This window comes from Melitaea cinxia, chromosome 23, assembly GCF_905220565.1.
Source record: "Melitaea cinxia chromosome 23, ilMelCinx1.1, whole genome shotgun sequence".
Lineage (NCBI taxonomy): Eukaryota > Metazoa > Arthropoda > Insecta > Lepidoptera > Nymphalidae > Melitaea > Melitaea cinxia.
Window position 1 is genome coordinate 1 of NC_059416.1, and position 23,125 is coordinate 23,125.

At 38.0% G+C, this 23,125-nt stretch overlaps 1 protein-coding gene and 1 long non-coding RNA gene across 2 annotated transcripts; both read left to right on the plus strand.

Moving 5' to 3' along the window:
* The first annotated feature begins 1,198 nt into the window (after positions 1-1,198).
* LOC123665213 lies at positions 1,199-1,738 on the plus strand. The gene is made up of 2 exons (XR_006745008.1): positions 1,199-1,273; positions 1,705-1,738. It is a non-coding gene; the product is annotated as an uncharacterized LOC123665213 (long non-coding RNA).
* Positions 1,739-2,017: 279 nt separating this feature from the next.
* LOC123665214 lies at positions 2,018-7,526 on the plus strand. The gene is made up of 4 exons (XM_045599550.1): positions 2,018-2,246; positions 2,595-3,490; positions 7,062-7,292; positions 7,498-7,526. The coding sequence occupies exons 2-4, from the start codon at positions 2,632-2,634 to the stop codon at positions 7,524-7,526; spliced, it is 1,119 nt and encodes a 372-aa protein (XP_045455506.1). The 5' UTR covers positions 2,018-2,246; positions 2,595-2,631.
* The last annotated feature ends 15,599 nt before the right edge of the window (positions 7,527-23,125 follow it).

Consider the following 23,125-nt stretch of genomic DNA (forward strand, 5'->3'; position numbering starts at 1 on the left):
ATTGGAAAAAATATAATCTATAAAACCTAAAGTAAAAGAACAACGGCAATTTTTTTTACCTGAATATTTTAAAAGGCGTCTAAGATTAAGGCATAAACGAAACTTAATTATATTATTTGCCCGTTTTTTTTACGTTGTTAGTTTTACGTGGCAAGGCCACGAAAAAATGTTTATTTTAATAAGCTTTTAATTCGTTTTTTATGTACTTCCGGTTGAATACTTTTGTCTTTACAAAAGATGTTAAAACTATTTCCACAAAATAATGCAGTATTTATTAAAAATATATTTTCATAAAGTATTTAAAATGATAAATAGTAATTCTAATAATTTTTTGTTACAATTAGAACATAATAAAATAACTAAATAATTGTGTTCGTCGTAAATATTAAGCTGTAAGATTAATCAAATACGCTAAAATACGGTAATTAAAATTATAGTAATGGCAGCACTGCAGATGACAATGGCATTGACTGACAACTGACTAATAAAGCTTCGCCTGATTTATTCTGTTGTACGCCATTGTACGCTCAACGCTGTTTGTTACACATCACGTGATTACCCTAGTTTTTCTTAAGTTTTGATCTTTGCTTCACCCTCGGACTTCTTTCTGTGCCCCATACTACGACTTGTGCATTCTCACGAATAATCACTGGTTTATACGAATAACTACGACAAATACTTTTTTTTCTCTAACGGACTCCGATTGTGCCTTCGATTTGAATATTGTGCGCTTTTATCATGGATAGCAGGCGTACGCGCATATTGTGCATGAATTGTAATATCTGCGTAAATACTCTTCGCCGATATCGGATTTTCGATCAAAACACGAGTGTGTACGGTGCTCTGCAACTGGATTTATCCACAAATCGTAAGTCCTAAAAAACGTTATTGCCCGTCTTTATCTCAAAAAAAAAAAAAAGTGGAATTTATTAATCTAACTTGTTATGTATATGTTTGAACAAGGTTTGATTGTTATACATGGTAAGTTATAATATCATGAATCAACACTTAATATTACTTTCAGATTACTGATGACGATTATGTTTGTGAAGAATGTTGGGACCTTTCGATGGTTGCAGTAAACCAGAATCTTCAACAAAATACTGCTAATGAACCACAAGCTGGAACAAGTCAGCGCGGTCATACCAATGTTTGTATTTTATGTGGCTGTTCCCTGGTACGAAGACAAAGTGGCAAAATATTAAAAGATAATCCCACTGAAATCCAACTGCAGATGATTGAAAAAATTAAACGCTATAAGGAACCACAGCAGGTGTGTGCATATTAGTTTTTTTTTTTTTTTTTTTTTGTTTAAAAATACACAAAAAGACATACTTAACACTTATACATAAGCATGCCACAAAAACTCACAAGAGCTTATCCGGACAAGCCACTGCGTCGCATACCATAGTATCATTTAATATCTATACCGTACCATATTATAGCAATTAAATCAAAACTAAGTTTAAATCTTATTTTATCCTATTAGTGTACAATATACAGGATACTTAAGGATCTTTTACTTTTCAAATATTTGTTTATTATTAGGAAATAATATAAATTATTCTTTGTACAATCAATATTATTAAGACCGAGTCAGAGTCGATCAAATCATATATTATTTTATCAATTTAACTGCATTATTTTCATAAATGTTACATCATTATTTGCTAAAATCATTAACATTTCTTATACTACTTCTAGGTAACAACTTCAGACAAAGTATGCCATGTCTGTTGGTTGCGAATCAAAAGAGAGGTCCTACGTATGAATCGTGTTGAAGAATTAAGAGTGGAAGGAGCCATACAACATGGAGACGATAATGCCTCACATAGTAACCTACCTAATGAGCCTACTGTTGCAGAGTATATCTCTATACCTGAAGCAGGTATATCTTTGGAAGACCACCAATCTCATGGAAATCCACATGACCAAGATATTGTCAGGGCATCAGGTACTCAGAATATAGAGTCTCGAACTATGGTATTACCAGATTACAGGAGAGCGGCCAATACTGGTAACCATTGCCTCTTTCCTGACTGCAATAATATTGGTACTTTGCACAGTGTTTCAGACAAATTAAGATCTGTAATATTAAGTAACCATAAATATTATGTTCCAAAACTAGCCCGAATCTGTAGCATTCATTTATTTAGAAATTCATGGGATAGTCTGTACGAATCAGAGAATAGCATTAACGTATTTAATGTTGAGCATGTTCAACACATATTTTCATTTGTAAATGCATTTGTCGGCGCATCCGCATTTCGTCACTAGACAACGAACACCGAGCGCTGGAGTGGCGGCCGTCTTGGACGGGCGACAGACTAGATCGGACCGCCGAAGAGCGCGCACGCTCCCACGTGTTCGGTGGACGTTATAATTTTGATTTAATCATTTTTCTTATACTACCTACCTAATTGTACCTACCTAATAATGTAAAAAGAAAGAAAGTGTGAGTGTAAAATTATATGTACAGTGATTTATTGGATTTGTCGTTTTATTGTATTGTAATTAAAGTATCTCCTGGCCTGATAACCTACGCCCGCGTTCTGTGAATATGGAAGGAACTCCTGTTAGTCGAAAGACTTCACATTTAATCCTACACTAGACTTTGAAAATTTACAAGAAATGGATGACCAGATATTTGAATATTGGGTGGGGCTATCTAAAGAAAACTTTTATTTAATATTAGAGGAAGTACCAAGAATTTCAGAAATGAAAAGCGGGAGGCTAGGTCTTGTGACTTTGCTTCTAAAACTAAGAACAGGAGAGTCTGATGAAAGGATAGCCACTTTAGTGCAAAAGCCACGTCGTAGTTTAGAGGTATTAATGGACAAAGTTCGGGAAGTACTTGTGCATGATTATGTACCAAGACATCTAGGTATTAATCATATTTCTAGGGAACAATTACTAGGCCATAATCTGGTTATACCAAATGGCATATATGGCAATAGTAATAATGTCATAGTGATCTGTGATGGTACCTATATTTACACTAACAAGAGTAGTAATTACATGTTTCAAAAAGATAGTTACTCTCTTCATAAATACAGAAACTTATTAAAGATATTTTTAATTGTAACTTGTGATGGCTATATTGTTGACTGCTTTGGCCCATACAAAGCTACAACCTCAGACGCTGAAATTATGTCTTCATTATTTAGAAATGAGTCATCCGCCCTTAGGTTTTATTTCAGAGAAAATGATATCTTTATTTTAGATAGAGGATTTAGAGACAGTATTGGTTTATTACAAGAATGTGGCTATCGAGCATATATGCCAGATTCTCTTTTGGAAGGTGAGCACCAATTAACCACAGCTCAAGCAAATCGGAGCCGCTGCGTTACCATGTGTCGATGGATAGTAGAGGTGGTAAATGGTTATTTAAAACGAGACTTTAAAATACTCAGACAAGAATATTGTCATCGGTCTCTACCACATATGATGCAGAATGTTCAAATAGCAGCGGCTCTATTAAACAGCTTTGGTACTCGCTTAAAAAATAATGAGTATGCCAATGAAATATTAAATATAATAAATGAAAAAATGGGATTAGAAAACAATCTAGCAAATATGGTAGAAGTAGAAAACATGAACCGAAGATCAGCCAACTTCCGGAGTCTTACAGCTGACCGAAACAATGTTATATCATTTCCCCGTCTTGAATATAGAGATCTCATATTATTCGCCATGGGAACCTACCAAATTCGTCAAGCTCGCTCCTATTATGGGGAGCACATACGTTTTCATGGCGGGTATAGAATTGAAGTCTGTAGCGAAAGAATTGATACCTCTGTATATAACTTAAGGGGAACTGGAGAAACGACTTTAATAAGAGGAAAAATAAAATCGCGACACGTTTCCAGGAAACAATATTATGTTTATATACTAATCGAAAACAATAATTGTAGCAGATCGAGTATAGTGGAATATTGTTGCAATTGTTTAGTTGGTCGGCGTACTGTAGGTTGTTGCGCACACGTAATGACAGTCGTGTGGTACCTAGGATGAGCCAGGCACGAAACAAACATAATATCTGCACCAGCAGACTTTCTCGACGAGATAGTCGTAAGAGACCTATATGATGAAGAATAAAATGTAATCTTAAAATGTTGTTTTATTTTTACTAATAAGTACCTATATATACATGATAACCATAATAATTATTTTAACCAGAGAAAAACTTTGATTAAAATAGTTCGTATTGTAAGTACTTAACTACCTATCTCTGACACACATTTTTACATATTTACAAAGAAGACTAATAAGACTATTAATTTGTAATGTAACCTATGTAAGTCTGCAATTGCTATGGGTACCTACTTGTTCTATTAGATGTGTATCTTTTGTTCAACCATGATAATGAAACTAAAAACGTTATTCATACAGTACCTATATCGTTTACTTTTTATTTTTCAATTTTTATAGTCAATCTACAATAATTAGTGACAGCTACTATTGACAGGTACCTAACCTCAAATTATAAAGTAAAAACGTTAATATCTTTTTTTTGTGGCTTTCTAAAAAAAAATATATTTCTGATTAAGCTTCTGCTATGTTATTCCTATCGCTTTAGCATTTTTTTATTTCAAGACGCCGCAAATGGATATCAGGTAAAACGTTGTATGGAAAGCTGCCATTGTTCTTTATAATATTCAAAAAATCTCATGAAATTAAGACAACATGTTATTATAATAAGAAGCATAGTATGGATCTATTAGTTGTTTATCAATAAGATCCTTGAGATCATTATTTTTAGCAGAACTACGTTGAAAAGTTTATTATAGTCATTATCATTTTTTTTTTTTTTTTTTAGATAATTATTGTGATGTTTTAATTTTGTCACTTAATTGTAAATAGTATGTTTATGAATTGATGAACTTATGATTTGATAATGATAATTACTTATGTATGTGTGTATGTATGTGTGTGTGTGTGTATGTATGTGTGTGTGTGTGTATGTATGTGTGTGTATTTATGTGTGTGTGTATGTATGTTTTAAATAATAATTATAATAATGTATCATAACAGGATAACTTTGCATGTCGTGTTTGATTTAATATGGTTGTACATTTATAAATGTAGCCTATGATAAAATCAATATTGTCAAGTATAATAAATGTAACTACTGCTAGCAAACCATATTAAATAAATAAATAAAAAGCTCTAAATATGCCTTTTGAATGGTTATTTCTCCAATAGCTTGCATCCTTTTCCTCTTATTACGTACATAAACTTTTTTAAATTCATCCTTGTATGACAACTTGTAATAAAAAAAAAGAAAAAGAAAAGGGATCGTCTTTGGTAAATTTCAGTAATTTAAAACTATTCCATACTACATTATTTTTCTGTTCATCTGTATTAAAATTATAGCCCCATTTAAATTATGGGTTAAACTGTGAACTATAAGTGGAGCATCAGTCTTCCTTGATCTTTTGATTGCTGACATGTACTGAACTGGGGAATATATTGGTCCAGTTTTCAAATCTCTAGTTATCTGTTTTTGTATTAAACTGTGGACATTATCAGCTTCATTTTGTGTATGGCCCTTGATCAGATATTTATGAGTTATTGATGACAAATTATTTATATTGGCAACAGCATATAAATATAAACAAGTGAGATATTTATTTTTGTTTTGGCCACAACAGTTATCATAAATAAATGATATATTTACTTTCCTGTCACCAGTTTTTTCACATACCATCTGCAAATAATGGAAAACACAGCTACCTATCTCTGTGGCGCCTCTTTTAGCTTGAATCTCATCGAAAAAAAAAAAAAAAAAAAAAAAAAGAAAAAATAGACATTTCCATAGCTTTTAGAGATATCTGAATTGACTTATTATCCTCTAGAATTTTATTTAATTCAGTCATAGTGAAGTTGCAGCTATTCCATTTAGATTTATAATAGAATACCGAAGTGGCCCCATTCGGACTTTGCATAATGGCTTGCATACACAAATATTGTACTTATCGATTTTCTTACTGTCGTTCTTTTTTTCTTCTCTGCTTAATTCCTTCTCTTCTAAATGGATATTATATGAATCCCTTAATTCCTGCTTTTGTGGTTCAGAAGAGTTGTGAAACTGTATACAAAGATCGCATTGGTCTTTGTTTTGGCTGATAAAAGCCAAGATTAAATTTTGTGTTAAATATTTCATAAAACGTGTGATAGTGTGCTGCTGGGCGAGACCTTTCCTTTTGCAAAACTTCGAAATCTCTAAAGAGCTCTACAACGCTTTTGCCACTGCTGATGTACTCTCTAGAGGTAGATGCGATTAGGTAATGTGACTCAACGCGAGGTATGGAGTTGATAAAGTTGATGATGTCATTTATAAGCTCATCACTTACAGCTTTATGATTATCGTGTTTGCCGCATTGGTCATCCTTTATGAAACCCCCAGTATTTCTGCTTTCCACTTGTATGATTCGAATCATCTTATGTGAAATATCAAGAGTATTAATAAAAAAACTTTTTACATACTCTTACTTCTTCATCGTCTCCTGAAAAATATAATGCATGGTTTGGATTACGCGGGTTCTCGGCATTCGTATACTTGTACTTAGGTTTTATCTTTGTACTATTAGTCAGAATATACATTCTTTGCAATTATCTATCCTTTAGTGCCCAGAATGCATTAAAGATCTCTAATCTCTTAGAATCATCAATTTTTCCACTGTATTTTAATCTACACAAGGTGGTTTTATATTGCGTGCAAAGACCAATTTCTTCGAATGTACAGCTACATAGCTTTAACCTAAGTTTCGTTTAATTTTTTGAGCGTTTTGGTTCAATATCATCATCTACCGTATTAAGATAGTTTATATCAGTCGAATTTTTAGCTGCTGTGCTTGGGGAACGTTGGGGAAGTTTTCGCTCTTGGTTATAAGTAGGATCGTCATCACTAAGGTCTACGTCACTTTTCTCCGAATGAAGTGGAGAAATTTTATAACTACGAACCGCTGTTCGGGGTTCAACTGATGGTAACCTGAAAATCGGTGTCAATGTGGATGGTGAAGAAACATTGGCGGTAGACGTATCTCTCTGTGGGTCAGAGTTTTCATCTAAAAATGGTCGAGCGAAGTTACGATCAACAGAAGAACTTTTACTAGATGAAGTAGTACTTGAGTTAGTGCTAAAACTAGAACTGCAAGAGCTATTAGAGCTGGACGAAGAACTTGAGCCAGAAGAACGACGTCGCGTGATAGATTTCTGCGGAGAGGTCATGATATTTCTATTTCCTGTTAGCTCGTCACTTCCTACAGGTGCCACCGAATGCTATAATGGTATTTTCTCTTGATAACTATTAAAACCAGTTGCTCTTTGATGGGTACAATCAGTTGTATTTACTTCTGGACTAGTGTAATCCACTGGTGTATTCTCTTTTTCTTTGTTACATTTAATCTGAAAGTTTTAAATAGCATAACTTAATAATTATAAACAATACTTAAACTCTAAATTACATAATTAACTGCGAAATTACATTTTCAGTTTCAAAGGGTAGATCATCCTCACTGTAGCATTCAAATCTATGCTGACTTGACTTGGTTGCAGTAGGTTCAATATTCTCCGTGCTCGGGATTCCATTTTTCTAAAAATAACACAATTAAAGAAATTATTTAATATAGTTTAGGCACCTATCTACTTATTAAAAATTGAAAATTTACTTTAATGTATCTTTACAGCATTAAAGCTTAAATACTTATACAACAAACAAGAAATATTACCTATGTAGTAAACGATTTCTGTAATTTACTTGAAATTAATTGCAATGCAATGCATCAAATTGTAAACATCCCACTGCTAGGCAAAGGTCTCTTCTCCATATAGGAGAAAGGCTGGAGCATAATCCGCCACGCTGCTCCACTGCGGCCTGCGGGTTAAATGTTTATGACAACCGGGACCAACGGCTTTTTACGTGCTCTCCGAGGCACGGTGAGGAGACCCACAAGGGCATACACCCAGACCGGAAACAAATACAATTATCTGCCCCGAGCGGGATTCGAACCCGCGACCGCCAGTGTTGAGGCACTACTCACACTACCACACGAACGGTCACAGTAAAGTAAGTAAAACGGTCGTTTTACTTACTTTACTGTGAATTTAAAAGGCCCAATAAAATAATATTTTGTAGCTTTCATGTAAGTAAGGGGCCTATTACAAACTGGGTCATCGCACATAAAACAATTGACGTATTATAACGAACCAGTGCGACATAAATCCCTTAAACATAGTTACTTTTTGGCATTATAGCAATCGAATAAGAATTAGATCCAAAAATTTACTACATTTTATATAATACAACGGCGCAACTAAAAATTTTTCTTTATAATACAAAATAATCAGAGTAAAACTCACCTGTTTTTTGTCATAGAAGGGCGCAAACACGAATTGCACAACATTTAAGCGGTCTGCCTGCCAGACAAGTATGGACACATTACTGATTGCTACCTTATAGAAGTAAGAACGGAAGGTGGTCGGGGAGAGTGTGAGAGAGACACAAATATAGTTACCGTCATATTCTGTGTTTTTCTCTCTCTGTCAGTGCTAACCGGTACAGAATTTCGTTTTATGCCTATATCATTTAAAATAATACTTTACCAAAATTTTGACTTGAATCCTTATATTAGTAAAGCTGCGATATAAATCTTTAAGCCTAGCGCTGTAAAAAGAATTTCTTACTGTACTGGTTAATAAGTTGATCGTGAATAAATTTAATGATGTTAAAAATTATACATAAGAAATTACTAAAAAACCACGCTCTTATAGCTAATCGAACTAAAAAGTAGAAAATAATTCTTAATTACAAAGAGTTTATATTATAGTAGTAGAATATCGAACAATCAATCATATTATTGAATTTCTTCAAAATAAAACCAGCCAAAAAATTGTTAATTATTTATACTAAACTATAAAATATTCGTACTTAAGCATATAATTTTAATGGAACGAAGTTCCTTACGGCAAGTTTGACATTTGGCTGGGCGACCAAACTGACAAAAATGTGAGACTAAAACCGTAAGAAAAATATATAACGGCAGTGACGTAATATCAGACACGCGACTGTATAATATGATGTATGTAAAACCGAACTCATTTAACATTAACGCTATAAATGTTTGGCGTTTTTCGTAAAATAATGAATTAAAATAGCTATCGTTAGGGTGTAGTATCTATTTGTATATTCTTTTTTTTAGAAGTCTCCTAAATGCTAAACAAATATGGCGTTAGTACGGAAGTCGACCACAGAAAATTAGATAGTGTAATGGTAAAGTGACCTAAGTAGTAAGGTGATACAAAGAGCAAATGAATGAACAATACTAATAAGCCATTAATAAGAGTAAGATTCATTTTATATTCGAATTGTAACGTATATTTTTATTCTTTGTTCATTCTCTTAACAATTATTTCGTTTCGTCGAATTATTATTCTTAATTGCTGGGCATTTCGCTACGAGTGTGTTTCGTGTAACGTGGGGCCGCGTAAGCGGCTGTTTGCGAGGTTCACAGTATAGATTAGGCTTAGCCCTATATATTGGTTTTTAGCCTCGATCAGGTTCATGGTGGGATTTTGTTGGGGTTATTGGCGTGCGGACACTTGCGGTGCTGTTGTTGCCGATGATACCACGTGGCCGGATTTTGTGGATTGGCTGCTAGGACCCCAAAATCTACGATAAAGAACTGCTCAACCTCTTCGGATCAGCATCGGGATTCTTCCCTCTGGCTGAGCATAATTTTTACTACCCCGGCTGACCTCGTGATGAAGATGGCGTCGTGAATTTTGGACTACTAAACCCGAAAGACTGGCGGGAGATCGTCCAGGGAGTTTCTGTGGAGCCACGTGTCACACGTATCAAAAACACGGACAAGACCATTTCCCATACCAAGAGACCACCTCGTGCCAGATATGAAAAAAAAATTTGGACGCCACTGTCGCGCGTTAAAAAAAATATATGTAATAAATATATGTAACGTAATTAAATTAAAAGAGCAGAGAATAAGAGAAAATTAATTCTTTCTTAACGCAATGAACTAAAATCACAGAAATGTAAATATGTATTTACAAAAAAAAGTTAGCGATCAGATTAGATTGGAGAACAAAATTAAATTAGACTAATGTAGAAAGTAATTTTGCCAAAAAAAGGTTCTCGAGTGGCGACCGCGTACCTGGCGCCGCAGCGTTGGCAGGCCCCCCACGAGGTGGACCGACGATCTGATCAGGGTCGCGGGAAGCTGCTAGATGCGTGCTGCGCAGAACATATCGTCGTGGAAAGCTTTAGGGTCGGCTTATGCCCAGTAGTGGGTGTCCGTGAGCTGATGATGATGAGAAAGTAATTTAATGCAAGGAAACACAATTTTAAGCTTAATACAAATTTACATGAACAAACAACTTTATTTTCCTTTTATGAAGTAAACGAATGAGTTTAACACAACCCGAAATTATTCTAAATTTACACTATGGACCGAAATACATTTTTATGGTCGGAGAGTACTGTGTCAAGTGCTGTTGTTAAAATGTCTAGTGTGCGGGATTTAATATATATATGATCAATGCAAGATTTACTAATTTTATTACTCGATATTTCTATCCGTGTGTAATCTGAGATCCCACAGACTAGGCCTAGGTTAGACCTCATATTATTATAACTATGTTTAAAAGAACTGTCTGATTGTAAGTCAATATTGACATCGCCTAATAAAAAAAAACAGTTCGTGTTTATAGTGTATATTTTTAACAAGTTTTTCTAGTTTGTTAATAAATAAACATTTACTATTGTTTTTGGACGATAGATTGCACACAGTTTTGCAGAATAATTATTTGGTCTTTGTTGAAGCATCAGGCTCAACTGCGCTTCAAGACGCGATTGCCTTTTTATTTCGTAAGGCGTCAGCCGATCGGAAGTGACGGTGATCAAAAATTATTTAATTAATATACTGCTAGCACTGCTCATAGTAAGATCTCAGTCTTTTATTTTAAATTTCCTTGGATTCCTGAATTTTTAAAACCCCCTGCACGCACATAGTGGTCCTTCGAGCCGGATTATTAAGGCCTGGATTTTATTATGGAAAAATTGGAAATTCACTTTTGAAAACCTGGAATTACCTTAATCAATTAAGCAACGTTTCCAAGAACAAAGAAACTGCAAACCTCTGTGAAGGGAATAAGTGGCCTGGACATTAGAGTTTAAAATTAATACAGTGTAAATTATTTAATTTACATCACCCAACACTTTATTTTAAGGTAATACCTATTTTAGTTATAAGAAATAAAAGGCGAATAAGGTCAGTAACTAATTTTTTAATTTTTATTGTATATTTTCATTAATTAGCTATTTACAATTAATAAGTAGGTTTAAGTATACATTATTTACAATTATAATTAAGCTAGTTACATAAATATTGTATATCATAGTTAACAGTACTTAATTAAGACAGTACAGTAATCTTAGTATTACATTAGTTAATTATTTAATTTTTATACAATATACTTTTCATTTTAAGGCTTAATTTAAACTTTTAATGAGCTTTTTGTAAATAATCAAATTAGTTACTGTAATATTTACCTACCTACATATAACAATAAAATTATATAACATCTTAAGCAGGCTTAAATTTAAAATTTTAAAATTGTATTATATTAATCAGTGTTCATTTTCATAATTTTTAATAATTTAAAAATATTTTGTCATATTGTATATTGATTTATTATTAAAAGTCTCAGGCTGTTTGTGTTATATTCATTTACGGCCGAACCCAATATTCAATCTAAAGATAGAGATAGGTAGTTATCATCGACTGCTAATAACTAACTATCTATCCTTTGTAGTTGTCCCAATAATTCGCATAGGGGACTACTATCTCCAGTTAGCTGTAGATAGACCGGCTACCTGAGCTCTTCCTTACATTTCAGTATACGCAGCGTCACAGACGGCCTCAGTTATGTTACACAGATGTTTTGTAGTATTTGAATTTGTCATACAAATTTTATTCATATTAAAGTAATCTTGTTTTATAAAAATATGGACAAATTAATTTTTACACAGACTTTTTAATTTATAATAAATGATATTATTTTAATATGGAATGCATGGTAAATCTAGTAACGGAACGTTTTAACACGACACGAAAAGACGCTACGACGCCATTACGCTTTATTGAATCGTTGTTTCGCTTGAATTTGTATAATTTTTTTACAAATCAAAATTCAAATTATACAAATCATTGCAAATTATAGGTACAATCATTCACCAAATTGTTTGTTTTATTCTCAAGATGAGTAAAGTAAGTATTATTTCACAAGAAACATATTATTTTTATTCAATTAATTGTTGCAAAAGAGCAATATCACTTGAACTGCTACTTGAACTTGAGTCTGCCATTATTTTTCACTCGAAATTAATTTTATTTTAAACAAAGAAAATACTTTTTCAATTAATAAATCTTAGTTATCCCCCGAAAACTATAGATCGGATATTGTTGTTACTAAAGATAACCAACGTTACTGACAGATAGAACTCTATTATTATTGGGACGCTTACACTGTCATTTTCATACGAACTGTTATCTCTAGTAAACTATCCTCCCTCTCGTCGATAGACAGCTTTGAAGGATAAGATTGCCTATCGTCGACAAGTTTATTGGGTCAGTAAAATGAATGATAGATAGATATTTCTGTCTCTAGTAGCACATAACCAGAGATAGATTGAATATTGGGTTCGGCCGTTAGTGTCCATCTTCATAAATTAAAATAATTTTAAAAATTTGTTACAGTAGTGATTTGTTTTGTTATAAAATTTCAGGTTGACTTCACCTGCCTTTCAAAATGAACGATATTAAAGAACTTAAAAAGAAGCGAGGTAGTTATAAGGGTAGATTTACTTCATTTGGAACCTATTTAGGTCTACTAAAGGATTCTAACTTAAGCCCTTGTCAGGTAATGGAGTTACAGTTGCGTGTTGAAAAATTAGAAAATACATATGACGAATTTAATAACATTCAACAGCAATTGGAATGCTTGTGTGACAATATTGAAGCCGAATTTATTGAGAGGTCTACTATAGAATCGCAATATTATAGTTTAATAGCTCAAGCTAAAATAATGATAAATAACTTTTCAAAATTAGAAACAGTCGATTTAAAATCCAATCAATCAAAATGTAGGCATCAGTTAGTCAAATTACCCACAATATCATTACCAAAATTCTCTGGATCTTATGTAAACTGGCTTGAGTTTCGCGATACCTTTACCAGCCTCATTCATGATAATGACGACATGGACGAAATTAATAAATTTCACTATCTTCGGTCATCTTTGGAAGGGTCAGCTGCTATTGTAATTAAGTCGATTGAGTTCTCCGCCCACAATTACACACTGGCGTGGGAACTTCTTTGCGAGCGCTTTGATAATAAACGATTATTAATAAATAATCACGTTACAGCATTATTTGATATCGAACCGATCACTAAAGAATCTTCCGTAGCATTAAAACGCACTATTGATAATGTAAACAAAAATATTAGGGCACTAAGTTCACTAGGCGAGCCTGTTAATAGTTGGGATACACTTTTAATATACATAATAAGCAAAAAATTAGATTTTAAAACATTTAAAGAGTTAGAACAGTTTAAAGGGTCCTTAGATAAAAATAAATTAATTTCATTTGAACAATTTATGGGTTTCTTGCGCAACCGTGCTGATCTTCTTGAAAGCGTAGAATCATCACGTCCCTCTGTTACTAACGTAAAGCCAAATATTAAAATAAGGGCTATGATGTCAACAGAGAAGTTCAATTCGTCATCTTCACACGGTTGTCCAAATTGCAGCGGCGATCATTACTTAAATTCGTGTCCTCAGTTTTTAGAACTTAGCGTCAGCGATAGAATATCGTTATTGAAAAACTACAAAATATGTTACAATTGCTTTAGGTCCGGTCACTATCCTAATTCTTGCAAAAAATCAGGATGTAAGGTTTGTAAGCGCAAACATCACACGCTTATTCACAACTCTGATTATTGTAAAAATCCTGTTTCAAGTAAAACAGCTGATTGCCCGGCCGACAAGGCCAAGGTCGCGTTGTCCTCCGTCTCAGTTGACAGCAGCGATAGCAATCACGTCGCACTCTCGGCTAATATCGTGACGCACACGCATACACGCACCTCGGGTGACGTCCTTTTGTCGACTGCGTTAATTAAATGTTATGATGCGTATAATAAGGAATACATCGCACGCGCCCTTCTTGATTCCGGTAGCTCATCTTGTTTAATAACCGAGAATTTATTCAAAAAGTTAAATCTACCGTATTTGAAAATACACAAATATGTTCAAGGTATTAATAATAAAAATTCACTGATTAATAAAATGTGTCGAGTTCGTATAGAATCCTTATGTGAAACATATACTAATGATTTATTATGTCATGTTTTGCCTACTATAACGGACAGCATTCCCGCTAGGCATATAACTATAGATAATATACCGTCCAATATACAGTTGGCGGATCCATATTTCAATACACCAGCTGAAATAGATATTATAATTGGAGCTGATGTGTTTTGGAGTTTGTTGGGCTCAGATAAAATCATATTAGGTGATGGGAAACCAACATTATATCAAACTAGATTCGGTTGGCTGGTTTGTGGCCCGGTTAACGGCGGCCATTATGACATGTTGTCATCTCAATTCCCACCACTGTATTGTAATTTTACAAACTCTAAAAATAATAATTCTTTAACTTCTATCGAGTTGGATGATATTCAAAACCAACTTACGCGTTTAGGCAACTTGAAGAAGTATGTCATGAATCATCCACTCTTTCAATTGAGGAGAAGGCCTGCGAAGAGCATTTTATCAAAAATACTACGCGATTGCCATGCGGGCGCTTTTGTGTCAAAAGTCCCCTTAAAGAATCACCTTCTTGTCTAGGTGATTCATATCATCGAGCCAAACGCTGTTTTCTGTCATTAGAGCGCAGAAATTTAAAGCAGCCTTCACTCGACAAAATGTACAAAGACTTTATGTCAGAGTACGCTTCTTTTGGTCATATGTCTGAGAGTCGTATTAGTTTAAATAATTTATCCTTTTTTATACCTCATCATGGAGCTTTACGTGAAAATAGTAGTACCACGTTTAAGGATTTAGAAACCTTGTCGGAGATTAGATCAAATATATCATTAATCGCGAATGATTGTAGCTACAATTTAGACAATAAATTAATAAATTTCGAAAGGTTTTCAAAATTTTCAAGACTACAGAATTGCGTTTGTTACGTATTACGTTTTATTCAAATATGTAAGATACGTTCAGTACTTCCACCCTTTTCTTTCTCCCGAAGAATTAGAACATTCTTTAAATACTATTATCATTCAATCACAAAAGGAATCCTTTCCCGAGTACAACTTATTATTAAATGACAAGTGTTTATCTCCGAAAAATCAATTATTAAAATTAAATGTTTTTCTTGATAATAATAAAATAATGCGTGTAGAAGGGAGACTACATAACTCTGAATTCTCGTTCGAAAAGAAACATCCTATACTATTACAGTCCACTCATCATTTTGTTAAACTTTTATTTAAACATGAACATATTAAGCTTATGCACGCTGGGCCTCAATTATTATTAAATACAATTAGACAAACTTATTGGCCACTGGGAGGGCGTAGTCTGGCCAAAGCCTGCTATCGTCAGTGTGTTCGATGTCGGCGTTTCAAACCACAAGTGATTGTTCCACAAATGGGAAATTTGCCTGTCAGTAGACTCTCGCCAGCTGACTTCGCCTTTCAAAACGTTGGGGACGATTATGCGGGGCCTATTTCTTCGGCTAGTCGTCAGGGTCGTGGATGTAGGTTGGTGAAGGTATATATAGTCATATTTATATGCTTTACTACTAAAGCTATTCATTTGGAATTGGTAAGCGATTTAAAAAGTAGTAATTATTTACAACTTTGCGCAGGTTCATGTCTAGAAGAGGAAAGCCAATAAATATCTACTCTGATAATGGTACGTCATTTGTAGGCGCTTATAACGAGCTTTCTAATTTTTTAAAACGTAGCTGTAACTCTGTAGCAGAAGATGTTGCGCGTGACGGAATCAAATTCCATTTTATACCTGCATACGCTCCGCATTTCGGTGGTCTTTGGGAGGCAGGTGTTAAGTCTACTAAACACCATTTAGTCAGAGTGTTGGGAAATTGTAACCTAACGTACGAGGAGCTTAACTCCTTACTTGTTCAAATTGAGGGTATTTTGAATTCGCGGCCCCTTACCCTTTTGTCTACAGACCCAGAGGACATACTTTCGCTGACTCCTGGTCATTTTTTAATTGGACGGCCTTTTACTTCACACCCAGTGCAGGACATTTGCAATTTTTCAACTCCTCACTTAAATCGTTAGCAGCGTATTGAACAATAAAGACAGCATTTTTGGAGCCAATGGAACAAGGAGTACATCTCTTAGTTGCAACGTCAAGCTCAACACCCTAGTCGTTGTCAAGGAAGACAACTTACCACCGTTAAAGTGGAGAATAGGTCGTGTTGTAGCCCTTCATCCTGGGACGGACAACATTGTCAGAGTTGTCGACATCAAGACTGCTACTGGCATAATACGAAGAGCAGTCTCGAGAATTTGTCGCTTATTGGAGGAATCCTGTTGAAAGGCAAGCTTTCAACGGCCGGGGGCATGTTGAAGCATCAGGCTCAACTGCGCTTCAAGACGCGATTGCCTTTTTATTTCGTAAGGCGTCAGCCGATCGGAAGTGACGGTGATCAAAAATTATTTAATTAATATACTGCTAGCACTGCTCATAGTAAGATCTCAGTCTTTTATTTTAAATTTCCTTGGATTCCTGAATTTTTAAAACCCCCTGCACGCACAGTCTTTTTATAGATGCTAAAACACATTCAAAGCTATTAGTTATTGGCTTAGTGACAATCGCCTTAAGATTTTTATTAATATCTATATTTATAGTATAATAAAATGGTAGGAAAGTCAAAACTGAACATTGATTATTTAAAAAAAAATACTTGGGGTGTGATCTACAATCGATACCGAAGCCAAAAATATGGTTTTTAGAATTTTTGTCTGTTTGTCTCTATGTATGTCCGGGATAAACTCAAAAAGTAATGCATGGATTTATTTCAAATTTGGCACGAATATTATTAAGAAGTCGGGTCAACATATGGGCTACATATTATCACGCTATCACCTACGGGGAACGAGCAGTGAACCTTTATTTCTTCAACGAATTCTGTAACAACGTGTAATCTAATGACAAATATTTTAATGTTGTTGTTATTATGTTAATAACTATGCTATAAGCTAGCTTCACACTATAAATATAGACATTCTGTAGTACATTTAGTACCAGCATTGCACCCGTGCAAAGACGGGGCGGATCGCTAGTATATAATAATTCCACCTCCTTTACGCGGTTTACGCAATGCTGTGAGCATTGTATAACCATCTAAGTTAAACATATTACTTATGGAGTTCGAAATATTTGCTTCAGTTATAACTATAATATCCAACACTATATTACAATGTTTTGCTATTTGTTCTAAGGCTGAAAAATTTTTGATCATCGATCTTATATTGACATGAATACAGGACAAAGTTATATTATTTTTAGTAGATATACAATCCAAAAATTCATTCAAATTTGAGCAATGAAATATTTCAGTACTTTGGGGACTGAGTCGCCCTCGTCCGTAGGTGTATACCCCGTTGCGAAACCCTACACGTGGTCCCCGGGTGGTGCTAATCAGGCGAGATACTGGTGGTAAGCTCTGGCCGACGGCTCGCGACCACCCACTGAACAAAGTCGTACCGTCAAGCGGTTTCGTGTTTCGGTACGTTGATCGGTATTCGGTACGATGAAGTGTAGCCGACTGAGAAGTTGGGTCGAAATAGTTGTTCCGAGCGGATTGACCAGACTGACTTGCACTGGTGCCGCTGCGCTTTGGTGATTGGATCTGGAAGGTAGCGGGGTCCGAGGCACGGTGCACCGCTGGCCGACCGCAGGTATTTGGGGGCCCAATTAATGTGCTAGCCACACATAAAAGGCTGCCCCGCCTACTGTCGAAAAATCCCGGGATGCGCCATCGTGCCGGTTGGCGACCGGATGAGAGGGCCCGGTGGACATCTCCGGGGGGACTTGGGCGTCCCTTGCAGTCTCCAGTTCAATCCCCTTTCCGGCGCAGTGATCCGGTGAGAGTACGGGGGTTAGTTGCGTGGAGCCTCATTTCACTGCCTTCTTCTCGCCTTCCTTCACTCGTTTACATATGACTAAGAGGTACAAAAACAAGGCAGCACAGCGGTTGCACTCCCTCTCACTATCAGTGCACCTCTCCAACATTCGAGGTTTGCACTCCAATCTCGTTGCAGTCCACCACCATATCGAGACTGAGAAACCGGCCCTATTGTTCCTCTCGGAGACGCAGATCAGCAGTCCGTCTGACACGGCATACTTGTGTTACCCGGGATATACCTTGGAGCATTTTTAAACCACGCGTGAGTGTTTGCTTATACATGCGCGACGACATATGCTGCCGGCGTCTTCGTAATCTTGAAGACCCCAACTTCTCCAACTTATGGGTTTTGGTGGATACAGAAGTGGCGAAAATTCTTTACGTCTGTGTTTACCGTTCACACAGCGGAGATATGGAGACAACCAGGCTTATGCAACACCCTAGTGAGGCGGCTGATGCGGCTCAGAAGCGGTATCCTACTGCTCAATTGGTAATGCTGAGGGACTTTAACGCCCACCACCAAGAGTGGCTATTCTCATACCAACACACTGACCACGCTGGTAGAGAGATTCGCAACCTCGCTTCAACGCTCAATCTCACCCAGCTAGTCCGAGAAGCAACTAAGGTACCCGATGTTGACTCGCATATTGCCAACTGTTTGGACCTACTGCTAACAACAGATCCTGACCACTATTCGGTATCGATCTCATCGCCTTTAGGCAGCTCTGACCACTGTCTGGCGAAGTCTGTATCCGTCTATTCACCGCCCTTTCTCTGCCCCAAAGGCACCCGGCGAATATGGCGATACAAGTCAGCAGATTGGGATGAGATGCGTTCTTTCTTTGCATCGTACCCGTGGCGGCAGATTTGCTTCTCCTCAGATGATCCTTCATCATGTGCGAATGCTGTGGCTGATGTGCTGCGTCAGGGAATGGAGTATTACATTCCATTCACTGACGCTTCAGCCTCCGTGACAGCTCGACCCTGATTCAACTCTGACTGTTCTCGTGCTGAAGCAGAAAATAACACTGCTTACTTGGCCTGGGTCGATGCTCGTAACCACAAGACAACAGATGTGGGCCAGAGGCAAGGCCAGAGAAAGAAAGCCTATAATAGAGCCGCCAAGTCCTGCAAGAAGGCTCTGCGGAAGGCTCGATTTGACCACAATGGCAGAATTGGGACTAGGCTTTCGTCGTACCCACCTGGTAGTAAGGTCTTTTGGTCCCTGGCTAAGTCGGTTGAATCGAACTTCTGTCGCCCCTCACTACCTCCACTGCTGAAACCCGATGAATCACTAGCTCACACCACGGAGGAGAAGGCAAACCTATTTGCAAATCTTTTTGCGGAATCCTCATTTTTAGACTCTCAGGCAGCGCCACACCTCCAATTTCTTCGATTCGATGCGAGAGGTCTATGTCTGAAGTCCGAATTCGTCAAAAAGAGGTCATTAAAACTTTGCGTAATCTGGACGTGAATAAAGCTAGTGGTCCTGACGGAATACCTGCCATAGTACTCAAAACTTGCGCACCTGAGTCTCCAATCCTGACACGTCTGTTTCGTCTCCTCTCTAGCGACAGGACAAGTGCCGAAAGCCTGGAAGCAAGCTAACGTGCAGCCTGTGCCCAAAAAGGGCAGTCGAGCTGACCCCGTCAATGACAGACCTATTTCCATAACGTCCATACTCTGTAAGAGTATGGAACGTATACTGAATAACCGGCTCCTGGCACACCTTGAGGAGAACGATCTTCTTAGCGACCGACAGTTCGGTTTTCGCCGCAAGCGGTCCACGGGTGATCTTCTCGCGTATGCCACACACATTTGGAGTGAGCACAACGCGGGGAAGCCTAGCGGTCTCGCTCGATATCTCGAAGGCATTTGACAGGGTCTGGCATGACGGCCTTATTAGCAAACTTCCTTCATACAGCCTACCCGCTTCTCTTTGTGTTTGGATATCTGACTTCCTAGGGGATCGATCAATTCGCATGGTTATAGACGGTTGCGAGTCCGATCGTTTGGTCATCAATGCCGAGGTCCCTCAGGGGACTGTACTCTCGGTAAGGCTATTCTTGCTGCACATCAACGACCTGCTCAAAACCGGGACATTTGGGTATGCAGATGACAGCACCGTTGTCGAGCGTTACATATCCGACGCACGAGCGAGTGGGTCTGAGATCCAGGCGCTGAGGGAAGCCATGATTCAGCGACTGAACTTTTCCCTTAAAGCCGTCTCTGATTGGGGTGACGCAAACCTGGTCAAGTTCAACGCCTCTAACACCCAGGCGTGTCTCTTCTCGGCAAAACCTTGAGTCCTTTCCAACTGACTCCCTCTTTCCGAGCCGAGTGTGCCCGTGCCCATATCCGGCTACCTGGAGCTTCTTGGCTTTACTTTATCATCCATCCTCAATTTTGGCTCATACATAGAGGCAAAAGCTCAAACAGCGGCCAAAAAACTGGGCGTCCTCTCGAAGGTGAGACGGTACCTCACTCCGGAACAGCTTCTGAATTTATATCAAGCACAAGTTCGATCATGCATGGAGTACTGCTCTCATCTTTGGGTTGGCTCAGCCAAATACCAGCTGGAGGTTCTTGAATCAATTGAGAGACGAGCCAGCAGGCTCATCGGTGACGATGCACTGGTCGCCACAAAGCTGCAAAGCTTACATCATGGGCGTAGGGTGGCTGGCCTGTCGGTTTTTTATCGGATACACTTCGGACTTTGCGCAAGAGCTCCATGACCTGATTCCCCCCTCCCCCTTCCATCATCGTACAACCAGACGCTCTGCGTTACGTCACCCTTATATGGTTGACATTCCCCCTATACGCACTAAGCGATTCGCTAGTACATTCTTGATGCGTACGGCCAAAGAATGGAACTCTCTACCAGCGTTTGTGTTCCCCGAAAGCAATGAACTAGGGATCTTTAAGTCACGAGTGAATAGGTTACTTCTAGGTAAGCGTGCTCGATCTTAGACCGCATTTTCACTTATCATCAGGTGAAATAGCGGTCAAACGCCAGCCTATCCATGTATTAAAAAAAGAAACTGTGTGGCTGCGATACTGAAGAATATAGCCACCCCCTCTCTTCCCGTGGGTGTCGTAAGAGGCGACTAAGGGATAACACAATTCCACTACCACCTTGGAGGAAAGGTCAACCGATGGCGGGATAGCCATCCAACTGCTGTCTTTTTAAATGCACAGACCGAGGACGGGCATCAGCGTCTTCGGTGCGATAAAGTCAGCCCTGCAGTCGACAACCCGCCTGCCCAGCGTGGTGACTAGGGGCAAAAAACCCATGAGTTCGCGCCAAAAATTTAGGTCCTTAGTTCCCAGCAGCCCCACTATTTCCGGCTACGGCAGCGAGTGCTAAAAATCACCGGGGTACGGGAGGCTGCCATAAAATATACCTGGCTACGTATAATGGTCGCACGTTACGGTTGGACCATCACCTTACCAAACTTGAGGTAGAACTTAGCCACATTAAGTGAAACATACTGGGGTTGTCCGAAGTCCGAAGAGAGGGTGAAGACACGATGATCCTGGACTCCGGGCACTTGTTCTACTTCCGTGAAGGTGATGGGCTTGCCCAAGGTGGCGTCGGTTTTCTGGTCCACAAGACTCTCACTAGCAACGTTGTGGAAGTCAGTAATGTAGCATACCTTGTACTTAAACTCACTGACAGGTACTGTTTAAAAGTGATACAGGTATATGCGTCGACCTCGGCAAACTCTGACGATGGTTTCGAAGCCTTGTATGAAAACATTGCAAGGGCCATACATGGCACTACTTCAACCTTCTACAGCGTTGTTATGGGAGATTTCAACGCTAAAGTGGGAGTACAAAACCGCGACGAATCGAGCATCCGACCACACGGATTGGGGCACAGGAATCGCAGGGGGCAGATGCTTGTCAAATTTCTTGAATTGGAGGGGCTCTTCTTGATGAACTCATTTTTTGAGAAGAAGCCCCAAAGGAAGTAGACGTGGCAAAGCCCCGATACTGTGACGAGGAACGAGATAGATTTCATCATAGCGGATAAAAGGCATATATTCAAAGATGTCTCAGTGGTTAACAGGTTTAACACCGGCAACGACCACCGACTAGTACGGGGCACTCTGAATATATGTCTCCGAAAGGAGCGGACCCGCTTGATGAAATCTACACTCCGACCTACACTGCCCCAAATACTATGTGCCTCCGAGCAGTTCCAATTGGAACTCCTAAACCGATCTGTAGCGACATTTATTTTGATTTCGATTTTGATAACAAAGTGATTGAGTATATATATATATACAAGATCCCGACAACAACCGTCGGGGCGTTAGCCCGCCAGACGCAACAACCGTCTGGTCGGAGGATCCTCCCTTTTCTTCACACTTCCCAAAGATTCGATTCGCTGGAAACTACTGGCGACGTGGACGAGATAACCGACAACCTGATGAAGACGGTGTGTACACTAGGTTGCAGGCTTTTTCCACCAACAAAACCAACGAAGCAGTCCAAACTTTCTCCCAAAGCCTTGGATCTGATGCGACAGTGGCGCGAGTTGCTGGCTGCTTCGTCAAAATAGAGGGCTCTTTCCAAGAGGATACGAAAACTTATCCGCCGAGACCTCCGCTGCTCAAATACGAGAGGTTACTACTCTGATTGAGCAGAATAGAGGTCCAAAGTTTTCCAAAGACCATTGGGGAGAAGCCTTCTTGCGAAGCTTAAAACAGCAGATGGAACCGCCTGCTCTCGCCTTCAGATCCGAGAAGAGATTGAGAATTTTTATGGACAGCTGTACTCGTGAGCGCACGCAAGGTTGCGACTTGGGACACCGAAGATCCACGGGCACCATTTTTGCGTCATTATTCGGAGTTTATCCCGGACTTCGAA